General features: G+C 33.6%; 1 protein-coding gene across 1 annotated transcript in view; it reads left to right on the forward strand.

The window, feature by feature from the left end:
• The first annotated feature begins 404 nt into the window (after positions 1-404).
• The window catches only part of LOC147075801 (uncharacterized), a 51706-nt gene continuing 38096 nt past the window's right edge, over positions 405-14014 (forward strand). Inside the window, exon 1 of the mRNA XM_085942110.1 lies at positions 405-1061. Within this exon, the coding sequence (XP_085798236.1) occupies positions 949-1061 (113 nt within the window). The 5' untranslated portion in view covers positions 405-948. The remainder of the gene's footprint in view (positions 1062-14014) is intronic.

The raw sequence follows: 14014 nt of genomic DNA on the forward strand, positions 1-14014 counted from the left end.
CCTAGTATGGGGGCCCGGTTCAGGATGTGGGGGCCTTGCTACAGATATAACCAGGGAGAAGGGGTCCACACCCGAGGATCCACTCACTGTGTATACTTGTAGGTATTTCCTAACTTGAATAATAACGAAAGGAAATATAAGAGCGATTATCACAGAACAATAAATTGTTGTCAGAACAATAAAATTTATACCCATAACAAGTCTTCGGTACAATCGAGAATCAAATACGATTCTTATAAGGAAAATCCACAATACGCGGTGCGGTGTAGATAATATTTTTGAATAGGGAAAACAAATAATTAACGTCTGGCAATACCAAACCCACGCAATAATTTGTATGTATAGCTACGTATGTATACATAATAGTACACATTGTATGATGCATACATTATATTATTATTATTATTGCTAAGCGTAAAGTTGTGCCGAAAAGACGCGACTCGCGAATCATCTGCGCCCACAAAAACATGCGATAAAAACCTGTCGCACACAAATGTCAACTTCATTCCATTCGAGATATTACGAGTGTTTGAATTGTAGGCAAATTATCGAAGTAGCATAATATTATGATAAAATGTAGAAATCAGTGGATCCGTACAAAACTATATAAATCTTTACAATTTAATCATAGTAATTATCACAATAGGTAATAATTATTAAAATCAACACAGTTAAAACAAGTGGGAATGTTTACATTTTTTATTATCATTGAGTGAGCACGTACGAAAGGTATTTTTTTATTATCTTTTGTTTAGATTCGTGTAGTTGTTTGTCGATGCCGATTCAAACTATCTAATATTCCCGCGTATTTTTTTGTGAAAGCTCATTTACCAGTGCAGTTAACGAAGATAGTCAACGAATAAATTAAAAGGTATAAAATTTATGTGTGCGTGTTGTGTAATCCGTTGCAATTTAGTTTTGTGATGCGATTTTTTCGGTTCCGGAAAAATGGATCCAGGAATTGAGGCTGCGATTCGAGCCCAGCGAATTTACATATCGGCAGGGCACGAATATGACGCGAAAGATCCATCAGGGGTACCCCTGGACCAAGGAATTGACAGGTAGATACAAATTATATTATACTTTTTCATTCTCTATTGTTTTTCCCAATATCTGAACTGGGCAGCGGCAACCTGGAGGTATTTATTTATCAATAAACTTTTTAGTGAGTGGTTATTAATTGTTTAGTTCAGATTCAATTATTAATTCAATACAATTTATTTCTTAACATATTGTGGATATTACAAATTATAAGTTTAAGACGTTCAAAGAAGAAAAAAAGTAATAAAAGTGATAAAAATGAAAATATAAAAAGAGAACACAATATTATAAACATACATAAGCAGTGAAAATACAATTATACATCTATAGGTATAAGTTCAAAAGAAGTAGGTACACCAAGTTTGCTGAGGAGACCTTATTTTAAGAATAGCGTCCACCTAAACTCAATTCACGCAAGTGGAATATATTACACCCGAAGCAATTTGGTTGGACATATTATGTAAAAGGTAGCACATACAATATTGTTCAATTTTATTAAAGTTACTACTAAAGTAGGCACTATATTGACTAAATAATGGTATTAATTTGCAATTTGGAGTTTTGTGATCAAACTATTTCACGAGGTTCATATTTTACTTTACCTAGGTACTTCAGATTTTGACCCATATTTTCAAATAAATCCTCGAATTAAAAAATAAATAATTATGTACCTACCTACCTAAATAGATTTAAAATATTTCTAATACTTATATTATAATATATATTAACGTAAAATCATTGAAACACTTCTAAATATAATATTTAGTTAATTTAATTAAATAGTGAATGATGTAATTGTGAGTAAACCTACTCAAGTTTATTGCACGTCGCGTCGTCATATTTGTCTAGTTATCTAGTGAGTCCAGTCTTTAATATGTATTTTTAGATAGATATAGATTTTTTGAATCTCGCCCGCTATTACTAAGAGATTTCTTAACATTTGTTTTTACGAGAAATGTATATCAAGTTCATGCTCTCCAAGAACTATGCTCTGAATGTGCCAGAACCTCTCTCTATTCGGACCAGGGCTCGAAATGGACCGGAGCGCCGTTCCGGTTCGTGAAATCGGTAAAGTTATCGCTCCGTCTCGTGGAAAAAATAATTAGACCGTCTGAGCTTGATATGCCATGTAACAAATAATCTAACATACTTATTTTTTATAAAATACATATAAAATTTAATAACTATGTTAATGTCTTCAGAAAAATGTCGAGCACTCCGGTTCGTAAACTTTTCGATTTCGAGCGCTGATTTGGACACATTCATATTATTCGTTCATCGCGGTTGTCCTAGATTCTAGTTGATTTATAATTAAAACACAAATTTCATATGTTTAACTATGCTATAACACAGTTATGTGCAACGCCGATTGAAAAAACAACTTACTGAATTTACTGAACACGAAATATTTAAAAATAAATATTGAAAATTAGTAGTTAGGTACCTACATATTATATTTATATTACAAACTTGGTTTAGGTATTAATTTTAAGTAAGTGCCTGTAGATTTAACCTACTGCCGTTTGACATATTATACAGGCTTATCAATAACCTGGACTAATGATTTTAGTTTGATATAATAACTTTTCATTGCGATTTCATATACCTATATACTCATACATGGGCCCCACATCCTGAAGCAGTCACAATGTTTGGCGGCCCCCACAACCGATCGCTGAGGTTAATGGCAGTATTCCCCAAATGGAATTTCGCGGAAATCCAGGGTTCAGTGTAAATTAAAGGGTATTCCGTGTATTTTTAGCGATTTTTTGTATTTTTAAATAAATCCACTTAAATAATTGTTGGTACTTCGGCATCATAATAATATGAAGCACTGATCGCGACACCTTTTTGTAGTAGGCAAGTAAGATGCGACCCTTCGCCATTTTGGATAAATAGTCATTTTTATTGGTCAGGAAACACAGTACAAAAATATAAAATAAAATTCTATTCGTCAAACTTTTTTTTAACTGTTAGAGCAATTTTTTTGGTGTGTGTGATTATCTCACTTATCTGGTCAACCTGTCATGCCGGGCCCCACCTAAGCCCGGGCTCACAGGCTAGAGCCCTGTTACCACTCACTTCACAAGAATTTCTCTGGATTCTGTAATACTCAGGGAACACAGAATTAATGGGAACTGAAATAACTAACGGGTGTGGAGTAACAGGCAGCCGATCTCGAGTGTAGAAGAACATGGGATAAACTTAAACATCTGTCAAGAATACGCTTGTCATTCGTTCTGACAACTGCTCTCGGTTTATTCACTGACGCTCATTCAATATTGGTGTATTTGATGGTTGCAACACACTACTGCACGTTTATAATGTGTAATTCATTTTCGTAGGACACTCACACATTCAAAACCCTGCGTCATAATGTGGTGTATTAGAATTCTATTTATTAACCTGTTCTGTGGTTATACTCGTTAAACAGTAGTCGCCAAGGTGGGAATTATTCCCACGTGTTTACAAACATGCCAATTATTGTGTACATAATAACTGATAACTATGTGTGCATACAAGTTCTTGAAGATATTGTATTCTTAATTTTAATTGCAAACGCGCAATTCTTTTCTCTTGTCTGCTGATATACGAATTTGTAATACGATTAGTGTTATATCTATGATATAATTTGGCTTCGCGTCCGGAAATGTGTACGTATTCAGTTCGCCGTATCACACTTCACCGTGAAATTCTGTATCGGAAAAATATGGTCGTACTTATATTAAAGCCCGTCCAACCTCTTTGGATCGTATAGTCATGGCCCCCATATCCTGAAGCGGGCACCCAGGCCAGGATCTTTGTCGGGCCCCCTACCTATCGCTAGGGTTAAAAGCAGTGTGACGCTCTACATAAACTTTTTCTAAATGGTGTTCCAGGTGAAATTAAGGGTACCTATTCAGTGTATTTTTAGCGATTTTTTGTATTTTTCAATAAATCCACTTGAGTTTTGAAATTTTCGAATATCGACATACAATAATCAAAATTTGCACACAATCACATCATATTTTAAAATGTTAATATTCTTAAAATAAAACAGCGCCACAGGCGACTTTTTGACCATTAGAGAAAATTTGTGATGTGTGTTTATCTCATTTATAAGGTAGTCGCGCCACGCGGGGCCCCCAGGCTAGTGCCCTGTCAGCACCCCTCCCCTTGTGGGGCCATGCGTATAGTACTGAGATAAAATTCATGTCTAAATAAAACACGGTTCTTGTCGGTTTACAGGAAACCAGAGGCAAATAAATTTTGAAAATAGCTAATATAGGTACTGGATTATTGGTTAGATTAGGTTAGGATCTAATAAAATTGAAACATTATCATCTGCAATGCTCCGCGAACAACGTTTATTTTTTGCATCTCGATGCTATAATAGAGATGACTGTATAGTACCTATACGGCATAGAGGTATTAAATAAAAAGAGGGGAAAGAATCGGCTTTCTCACACAACTGAATGAAACAGGCCAACAATAGCCGACAATAACGACGCGATAAAAAATATGCAGGGCATCACGGAGGATTTACTTTGGTCATTATAACGTAATCATATGATATAATGTTCATGTGGAAATTTTGCCGCAAATTGATGATTTACCAGCATACTTTCATATAACCTGCCGCCCCTATCTCTTTCCGATAAGAAAGCTCACCGCTACGGTGAAATGTAATACGTACAATTTACATGTAACCCTTTTGATAAAAAAATCGTCTACGTTTTCACTAAAACTGATTACTTTCCAAGTAATTGTCAATACCTAATAGATATACCATAAGTTAGTAATTACGTTTGTCTCCATAGAGACTCTGATTTTGAAGTGTCTGTCACATACGGATAATAATTATCTACTCGAATAAATCAATAGATATATTATACTTTTGCTTGAGGGATACTAGGGCAAAAATGTTAATACCTATTATTTGCTATACTAAATTATCCAGTTAAGGTTTTATAACTAATTGAATCAGGGTGGGCGACTGGTTAAGTATGGTATGTGGCAGTAGCGAAGGGTGGAGGTAGGCTGTTAAGATCCGCCATAAATAGTGCACATTAAACTTTGTTAGTCATACGTACATGTTTTTATTGAACTAAGACTACAATAATTTAACATTATGGTGTTAGTTTTTAAAAATCAATTTAAGCCTGCCTAAACCAAACCAAAATACTTTTGGTATATTTTGGGCGATACGACAAAATTGCGCAGACCTTTTCATTCATACTTATTCGTTTTCGATGAATTAAGAATACGTATTACACGTCATATTGTTGGTATTTTTTTAAATTCATTAAGCCCTGCCTAACCAAACTACTTATAATAGATAAAAAAAAATATTGTTCTATCTATAAAATATTAGTTATGTATGATTTAATTGCATAATTTTAGATATTTTATAGATAGACGAGTATTTTTGACTATTATGTATTATGGCTTGGTTTCACAGGGTGTAATTGAATTGTAAAAACTAACCAACACCATGTAAATTGTACCTAGTCTTAGTTTAATAAAAGCAAATACGTATGACTAACAAAATGTAATGTTCACTATTTATGGCGGATCACAGCCTACCCACGCCCTTCGCTTTTTACAGGAAGCCAGCAGCAAACAAATTTTGAAAATAGCCGATATACTGGGTTATTTTGTTAGGTTAGGCTAGGTTTTCATTCTTGAATTAATGGATTTTGTCGAAATCAGCTATGAAGATTGAATTAATGTTCATATTGAATCTAATAAAATTGGAGACCGTATAATCAGTGACGCCCTAGACAAAATGCCGCCCCTAGGCAGCGCCAAAATACCGCCTATTTTGTATAAGTACAGTATTTATTAGGTCGTATTCTTATCTATTTTGTCCGGTACAAATCTTGCAATCGATTTATAATTAACTTCCCAACTAGCTAGACATTTGAAACTTGTAGAATATATCAGAACACGATGCCAATGTATTTTATTAAATACTTTTAGCCATCTTTAAGTAGAATTAAATTCATTTTCAGCTAATTCTGTTTTGTATGAAAAGTTATTTCGGAAGAAATCCGTAATCCAATCCACTATTATTAGTTGCTAGGAAATTATTAATATATACGTCAGTGGCGAAGGGTGACTTTTGGAAAGAGATAAGCTGTGGAGATCAGAGAAAAAGAGCACACTTGTCAGGTAACTTACGGGAAATAAGAAGATAATACTTACGATATTACTACTGGTGCACACTAATGACAACGACACACTGGTCATAGGTTTCACCGCTGAATTTGTCAAATTATTTAAATCACTTATGGCAGTAGAATTCCACGCATACTTTCTTTACCAAACAATACGCATCGCCAACAAAAAAGTTTGTTTAATGTATAACTGCCAGTTAAAAACAAATATTTATCATTTATAAATTGTTGTGAAAATGTCTAATATAAGTTTTTTTGCTGTATTCAAATCTAAATGAACCCTTGGAAGGTCAAGCTTTGATAATTTTTAAATGCAATTGTTCGCACATTTTCTACCGGGACACTACACAATTTAATAAATACTTATATATTTAAAGCACTGGCGAATGATTTCGGTACAATATGAGATAATTTATCCACATTCACAGTAACACAATGAATTTTGTATTATAAAATAAACCTTTACCACCGCTTTGACATGTCAAAATGACATAAACTGTGAATAGGATGTTATGTTTGTCTATGACTGAAGTAACCTAAATAATAATCGCGAATTAATACAATATTTATTTTTAATAACAATTTATAAATTATATGTGATCGAACACAATAGTTATTATTTTTTTTAATCATCCTTATTATTTATTATTTGCTTTTAAAGATAAGCAAAGACAATAAACAAATCAACATTTCGAATAAGCTTGTCTGTTAACGCTTCTGAGTCTCGAACAAAAACCCAGACATGCATGAAGTTGGCAACTGAATTTCGATAGAAAATTCGGCTTGGATTATCGTTGAAATAATTCTAAAAATAGCACTCACGTTGGAAGTTCCGTCATTTATTTTTGATTCGAAACATGACTAAATTAAAAGCTCCACTTATAAATAACGACGATAGATGGCAATCAATATTTTGATTATAACCTACAATGTCCTACAATATAGATATTTATTTATATAAATTAAATACTTGAAAATAGAAGGTAAGCTTTAAATAATCGCTTAGTATGGAGCCTTCGCCACTGATATACGTGCGTTACTATGGAAATCAATATGAGTGTCAAAATGACATTATTTCAGTATTATTTCTATCAAATACAATTTTTTTTGATCGTTTAAGCTAGTCAAGTCAAGTTTATATGATTCAACAGAAAATTTAAAAACGTTGTATATAAAAAGTTCTTTTTATCTTGTAATTATTTTCCTTTCATGACTCCCAATATCTAAGACATGTCGTCGCTATAGGATTTGTTTCCCGAATAGACCAAATGTCAATTTTACAGGAGACGAAAAACAAATTTCACTGTCGTATATTTTAATATCAGTAGATGTAACAATCATTCTTTCTATACTGTATGATTGCAACATTATCTAAGAATAGATTCCAAGAATAATATACTGGTATAAATCATTAAATGCACAGAAAATGCGTTTTATTTACAAGTACTCACTGTGGATATTCGGGAAATTTTTAGCGCTCTCTTAGAATAATGGATATTCGGGACAAAGCATGGACGTTCGGGATTTAAGACCGTAGCGTATTGCTGCACGGCCCACAGATTACTGAGTGGTCAAAAAGTACGCGCCTCAAATGTTATATTTATTTACACGATAATTGTTAATAATTACCTCTACTATTTAAATACTTAATGATCGTAATTATCCAAGTTCGTATGTAATAATAACACGCGGCAATCGCTTTTTTCGGTTTTTTTTTCGGATTAAGTAATAAAATAGTTTTTAAGTAATTAACTATTTTTTTATTGAACGAATATTTCACAAGATTTAAGAATGTACCATTCTAATAATTGAACATACTTACATATTTTTTTTAAATCACTTCTGAGAAAATATATTATAAGGTATCTACTACTTCAATTACTAACCGACCTCACGGTCATTTCTCCAATATTTTATGATGGTACTTACTCGTACTTGCTAACAATTTTATATTAATACTTTTTCCAAAAAAAAAAAATCTATATATATATATATATCAGTATATTATTATATATATATTTCTATAATTGACAATTAAACTAATTACAAACCACCAAATAAATATTATACTTATATTTACTATTGTAAGGAACAACAACACAAAATAATAGCATGTATAAATTAATTACCTTTGGCTGCTAATATTAGGTAGGTACCAATATCCTAAGTATATAATATCCACCAAATAAATAGTTACTAACATACATATTAAATTAAAATATTAATTATCAGCGCATTCAAAAATAAATAATAGCATCGCCTTTATTTTCATAGAAATACCTAGATTAAAAGTAAAATAAAGACAAACAATGTTTGATTAATAATAATTTGAAATAATAATTATTTTTTACGTCGTAGTAGTTGCCGGGTCATACTATAGAATTCATATAACCGTTGGGATTTTGTGTCATTTATCAAAACAAAATGTAGTTATTTAGGTTGAAATACTCACTTCCACAACTCTATTGTAAGTTCAGGGTGAACTGGTGGTGTATCAGCTATGAATGATCTCTTCAAATTTGATGAATTCACTATTAAAACAATAGTAACGTTAAAAACAATATCAATAAGACGAAATTTGAAAGAAGTCTCCAGACGGCGGAAAAATATGAAAGTGGGCGTGATTGTTTTAGAGCTAGACAGCGTGAATGTGGGAGCGAGATGCACGGCGTGAGCGCGGTTTGATTGGCTAAAGTCATATTCGGGAAATAAACACTCAGCCAGAGATATATTTCGACCGAAATTAACTTGGATATTCAGGTACGAATAGTTGGACATTCGGGAGAAAACCACGGAGTAATTGTAACTTAACATGGCGTATTCGGGTTTTTTAAAAAAATATCTCTGTTCCTAGATAAAAATATATTGTTTTTATAAATGATTTCGGTAGAGTTCGATAAAAGAAATTGAACTGCATTAAAATGTCGATTTCGACAAAAATGGATATTCGGGAAACAAATCCTATAGCGACGATGTGTTATATGGATACGCCATTACTAACAAAATATATACCACTAAATCCATCTAATGCCATCCTACTTCAATAGACAATATTGCGAGTCCACGGTTTCAGATACATTTAAAAATACACATGACAACATTCAAAACTCGCGAATGACTGGCAATAATAGTTGGATAAATTAATTAGGTACTTGAGTACTTATGTACCTACCTATAATTCAAATATAATTCGCAAATCTGCACGTGTCATTGCTGGTCCATCAAGGACGTGACTTGCAAGGACAACGGAAGTAAACTAGACATCGCGAACCCGACAAAAAATTACAGTTCTGTTGAATACATTTTGTTTCCAACCAGTGAGCTGATTTTTTCTAATGGAAAGATATTTCCATTATTATAAGTTTATTTAGACCTATTTCTATGTGTATCTAACGATTCTTCTCCATTTGCCGCCCTTCCAGCAACAGCCGCCCCCAAGCGACGCTCAATCTGCCCTACCCCCACGGGACGTCACTGCGTATAGTATACGGTCATAATTATATCGTTCCTATAAGAAAGCTCACGGCGAACTGTGCCACGGTGAAATGTTTTACGTACAATTTACATGTAACAAAACAATGCAGCATACATATTTTAATAAATTAATTATAAGAATGTTTGCATTACACCAATAAATAATAAATACTACTCTGACCACCTACAAAAGAAAGTTATTTAACCTGTTTAGGGAAATCGGTATCATGATAATATTATTATTATGTGCACGATTGACGCAGAATATTTAATGCCTGCCCACTTATGATTCAACACAAGTTTTTAGATGATTAATCAAATCATAGTCTTTATTGACGATTTTTTACAGTGTTTGCTCCATTCTTTGTTTTTAAAATATTATATTATTATAAGTATATGCATGCATAATGCGTAGGTATTGTGTTGTCATATTTAACAATTATTATATTAATTGTAATCAATAAGTAATCAAATCAAATTAAATCAAGATTACAGCAGTTTTCGAATTTTCCAAACTACAAAAAAAGTATTTTTTATCTGGTAAGTATATTATTGTTTTTGTTGTGCTTTCGGACACAATTTTATTCATATTATAATGAACTGTATTTGTACATAAATGGCATCTGACCTCAGCTGGGATCACAAAACAGACTAATAAATAGAATTCCGATAGGCTATACCCCAATACACTACGGTTTTGAATGTGTGAGTGTCCTACGAAAATGACAGACACATTATAGACGTGCAATAGTCAAATACACCAATATTGAATGAGCGTCAGTACATTAACCGAGAGCAGTTGTCAGAACGAAGGACAAGCTTAGAATGACGTATTCTTGACACGTGTTTAAGTTTATTCCATATTCTTTCACACTCCCATTTCCATAAATACCTTACGCATACATTTTCATTTTACACAATCAATAATTAATGGCTTCTGATAGTCAATGTAGCAAAACATCATTGAGAGTATATGCTTCATAGCTTTGCACTCTGGCTCTAGGGTGAAAATGATGTAATAGGTATATTCTATAAATATGTTTTTTTTACATATCGTCGCTGTAGGATTGGTTTGTCGAATAGACCAAATCAAATGTAAAATGTTCAGCAGGCCTATGTTATAACTGGTGATATAAAGTCACCCGACGACATGACGTAATTGTGACGTAAGCCAATACACGCTCGAGGCAAGCCGCCCAACACACACTGCTCACCATAGATATTATTATGCTGAAACACCTATTTGTGTATGGGGACAATGAATAACGCCAGTATTTGACTAGCGTTATTTTCTCGAATGCTATTATCACTCCGGTAGTACGTCACAATGATGTCATATGACGTCATGTCGACCGGGCGACTACAACTCGCAAGTTCTAACATAAGGCCCCTGGAGATGAAAAACAATTAGGTACATTCAGTGATGCCAACCGTACTATAATTATAGTACAATACTATAATTTTAATTCCGCGAAAAATGTAAAATACTATAATTTTACGCCAAATATACCAAAATACTATAATTTTAAAGGACTCAAGACGAAAAATGTTCCTGTACTACTTATATATTTTTTAGAAATACTATAATTTTTGCGCCTTTGTACTATAATCAGCATAGAAAAAGATGGCAACACTGGGTACATTATCCTATATTTAAATACATGGAGGTATTTAAATTGTTGTTTTTACGGCATATGAATGCTGTTTTCATTACAAAGCAAATTACAACATTAAAGAAAAGGGCGGTTCTGGTCCATTTAGTTAGATACAAAAAATCATTCTGCATTAAAAGGTCGATTTCGACAAAAACTATTCGACAAACCAATCCTATAGCGACGATATTATAATATTATCTATTTATTTATTTATTGCCACATCGTCTTTGTTCTGGCAGAACACACCAACTGGAGAATGCTAGTTTTGAGTAATTTGACTTTGAAGTTGTTAAAATGTTTGAAATGATCTATCATGTGAGTTTATTGAGTAATCGTAAAAAGGATGACTTTAAAATAATGACTGTTTATTTATTAAGAAGTTTTCCAGACGGTAAAGTTTGAAATAAGGAACATTTTGGTATAACTAACTCAATATGTCATTTTTTCGAATAAGTGTCTTCTGCCAGAACAGTGACGACATATAGTAGCACAAATTTATACCATTTGATCCAATTTTATGCGATGTAATCAGTCAAGGAGGCGTATCAGTGAAGTCAAAAGTGCAAAAAAAGTGCAAAGTTATAAAACGTATACCTACTCTATTAAACTCTACATTTTTTAATCACTGCCTATTGAATACAAAATAATTTAATTAATATTTTTCTATTATGTTCGATGGTAGGTATTATATTTTATTGATCTCAGATTAGCAGCAGTAAATAAATATACAGATGGTAATGCAATCATTCATGATTCAGTCTATCAATGATACATTCTCTTATCATCAATAATAGCAGAAATTCTTTGTTATCAATGTTATCAATGTATCGATATTATGAAAGAAAATTTATTAAAGCTGGTATTATATTCAGACAGGTGGGCCTTAACGGACCCCCCAGGAATATTATCTGTTAATTTAAATTTAAAGCCTTTTAATATATTACATATTAGGATTAAACGATTCGTACCGGAAATAAGAGATAACATTGTCCAAGTATATTATAATTATTCTATCTCGCACCTGTGTATTGATTGAATGTCCGGTACTTGTAGGTAAATTATCGATTTTTGGCGGAACCCTTGGACACCTTTTTAAAAACTTGAGGAACCGTTAGGCGTAAAACCCACTTAATACTTTGGACGCGGAAGACGCACACGACGCGTAATGACCAGGCGGCCGATCGATGGAATTAACGTGCATTTTAAAGGGGGCAATTAAAATCTCATTATCTCTTCAGCAGCGAACGCGTTAACGCAGCAAGTGGGGCTCTCGCGCAAAATTTCACAAGTGGCGCGTAAATCATCGAAAATACAACGTAATCAAATACGCCAGCGCACACTGGATTTGACGACGCATTATGCCCACCTGCCCCATGAGTCATTGTTTTTTGGCTTCTCGGCGATACGAATTAACGAAAATACAACGTATTCCATTCATCAAACAAGGCGAGCAAAATCACGCTCCTCGAAGCGTCGTCGATGCGACGGGCGAGAAGCCATTATTTAAGAACAGCGAACTCTTTGTTTAGTTATTGCGTGTCCGATTTTAATTACAAGCCCCGAGAAATTTAATAATATTTTTATTGCTTTGTTATGAGAGACGCTGATAATAATAATTATTTTGTGCTCCTTGAGCCCCTTATTACATAGGTGAAGGGTAATGCGCGGGTGGGAGGGGGCCTACTCAGTAGTGAGCGCACCGAACGCTTTCTTTTGAACGGCTTTATGCCTTATTGACACAATATATTAGGCCTTGTCCAGATGGCGCGATTTGACTCGCACACATTCCGGGTACACGTGACTTCATTGAGCCGCCCGCATGAATTCGCAACGTGTAATCTGTCGAGCGACAAGCGCAAGCATTCGCCAAACTCTCGACAACGTGACGTTTTATGACCATTCCAAAATGAATTACGACCGCTTCGAGCTCGAACCGACAGTTTTATGGTCATTTCAAAATAAATGACGTCACCTAGGTTGTACAATGCGAAGATCATGCTAGTATATCGCGAGATATACTAGTAAGTTTGTCACGACTGAGTTGCGCTTGTATTTTATGGCCATTAAAATGTATTATTTGTGACACACTGCAAAATGAAACGCGTTATATGGACGCAGCACACATTTAGTACTCGATCGTAAAGCGCGGTGAGACATGCGCCATCTGGACAAGACCTTCGGGTTTCGAGCTTGGTGAGGTCACATTATATTTATGTGATTTTCTCAAAGACTGGGTGTTTGTTGTTGTTGTTGTGTATTGTATAACTTCTACTACTAAATTACTGTTCCGCTTCATTACTGTCACTGGACCTCCATGACCTGTTATTTATTTTTTTCTACATAATAAGTACATACCAAGAGATCAACTTCTGCATATTATTATCTCAAAATAAATTCAGTTACCTATACGTTTTCACAAGAAAAATAGTTATAAATGAGAATATTTAGTATGCCAACATTTAATCAACATGGACTTATTGTTTAATTATTCAGTTAAACTATTTCCAGTTAAATACGAGTTAGGCGCTAGATATGCGATACGATTGATTGGATATCTAATCTAGAAGTTTTATAATGTTATCAGCTATCACCAATTTCCGATATGATTAACATATAATTGAAATGCATGCATTTGCAACCAGTGACGTCCCTAGACGAAATGCCGCCCTTGGGCAGCGCCAAAAT

This window comes from Rhyacophila brunnea, unplaced genomic scaffold, assembly GCF_057557595.1.
Source record: "Rhyacophila brunnea isolate RB1 unplaced genomic scaffold, BYU_Rbru_1.0 scaffold_14, whole genome shotgun sequence".
Taxonomy (NCBI): Eukaryota; Metazoa; Arthropoda; class Insecta; order Trichoptera; family Rhyacophilidae; genus Rhyacophila; species Rhyacophila brunnea.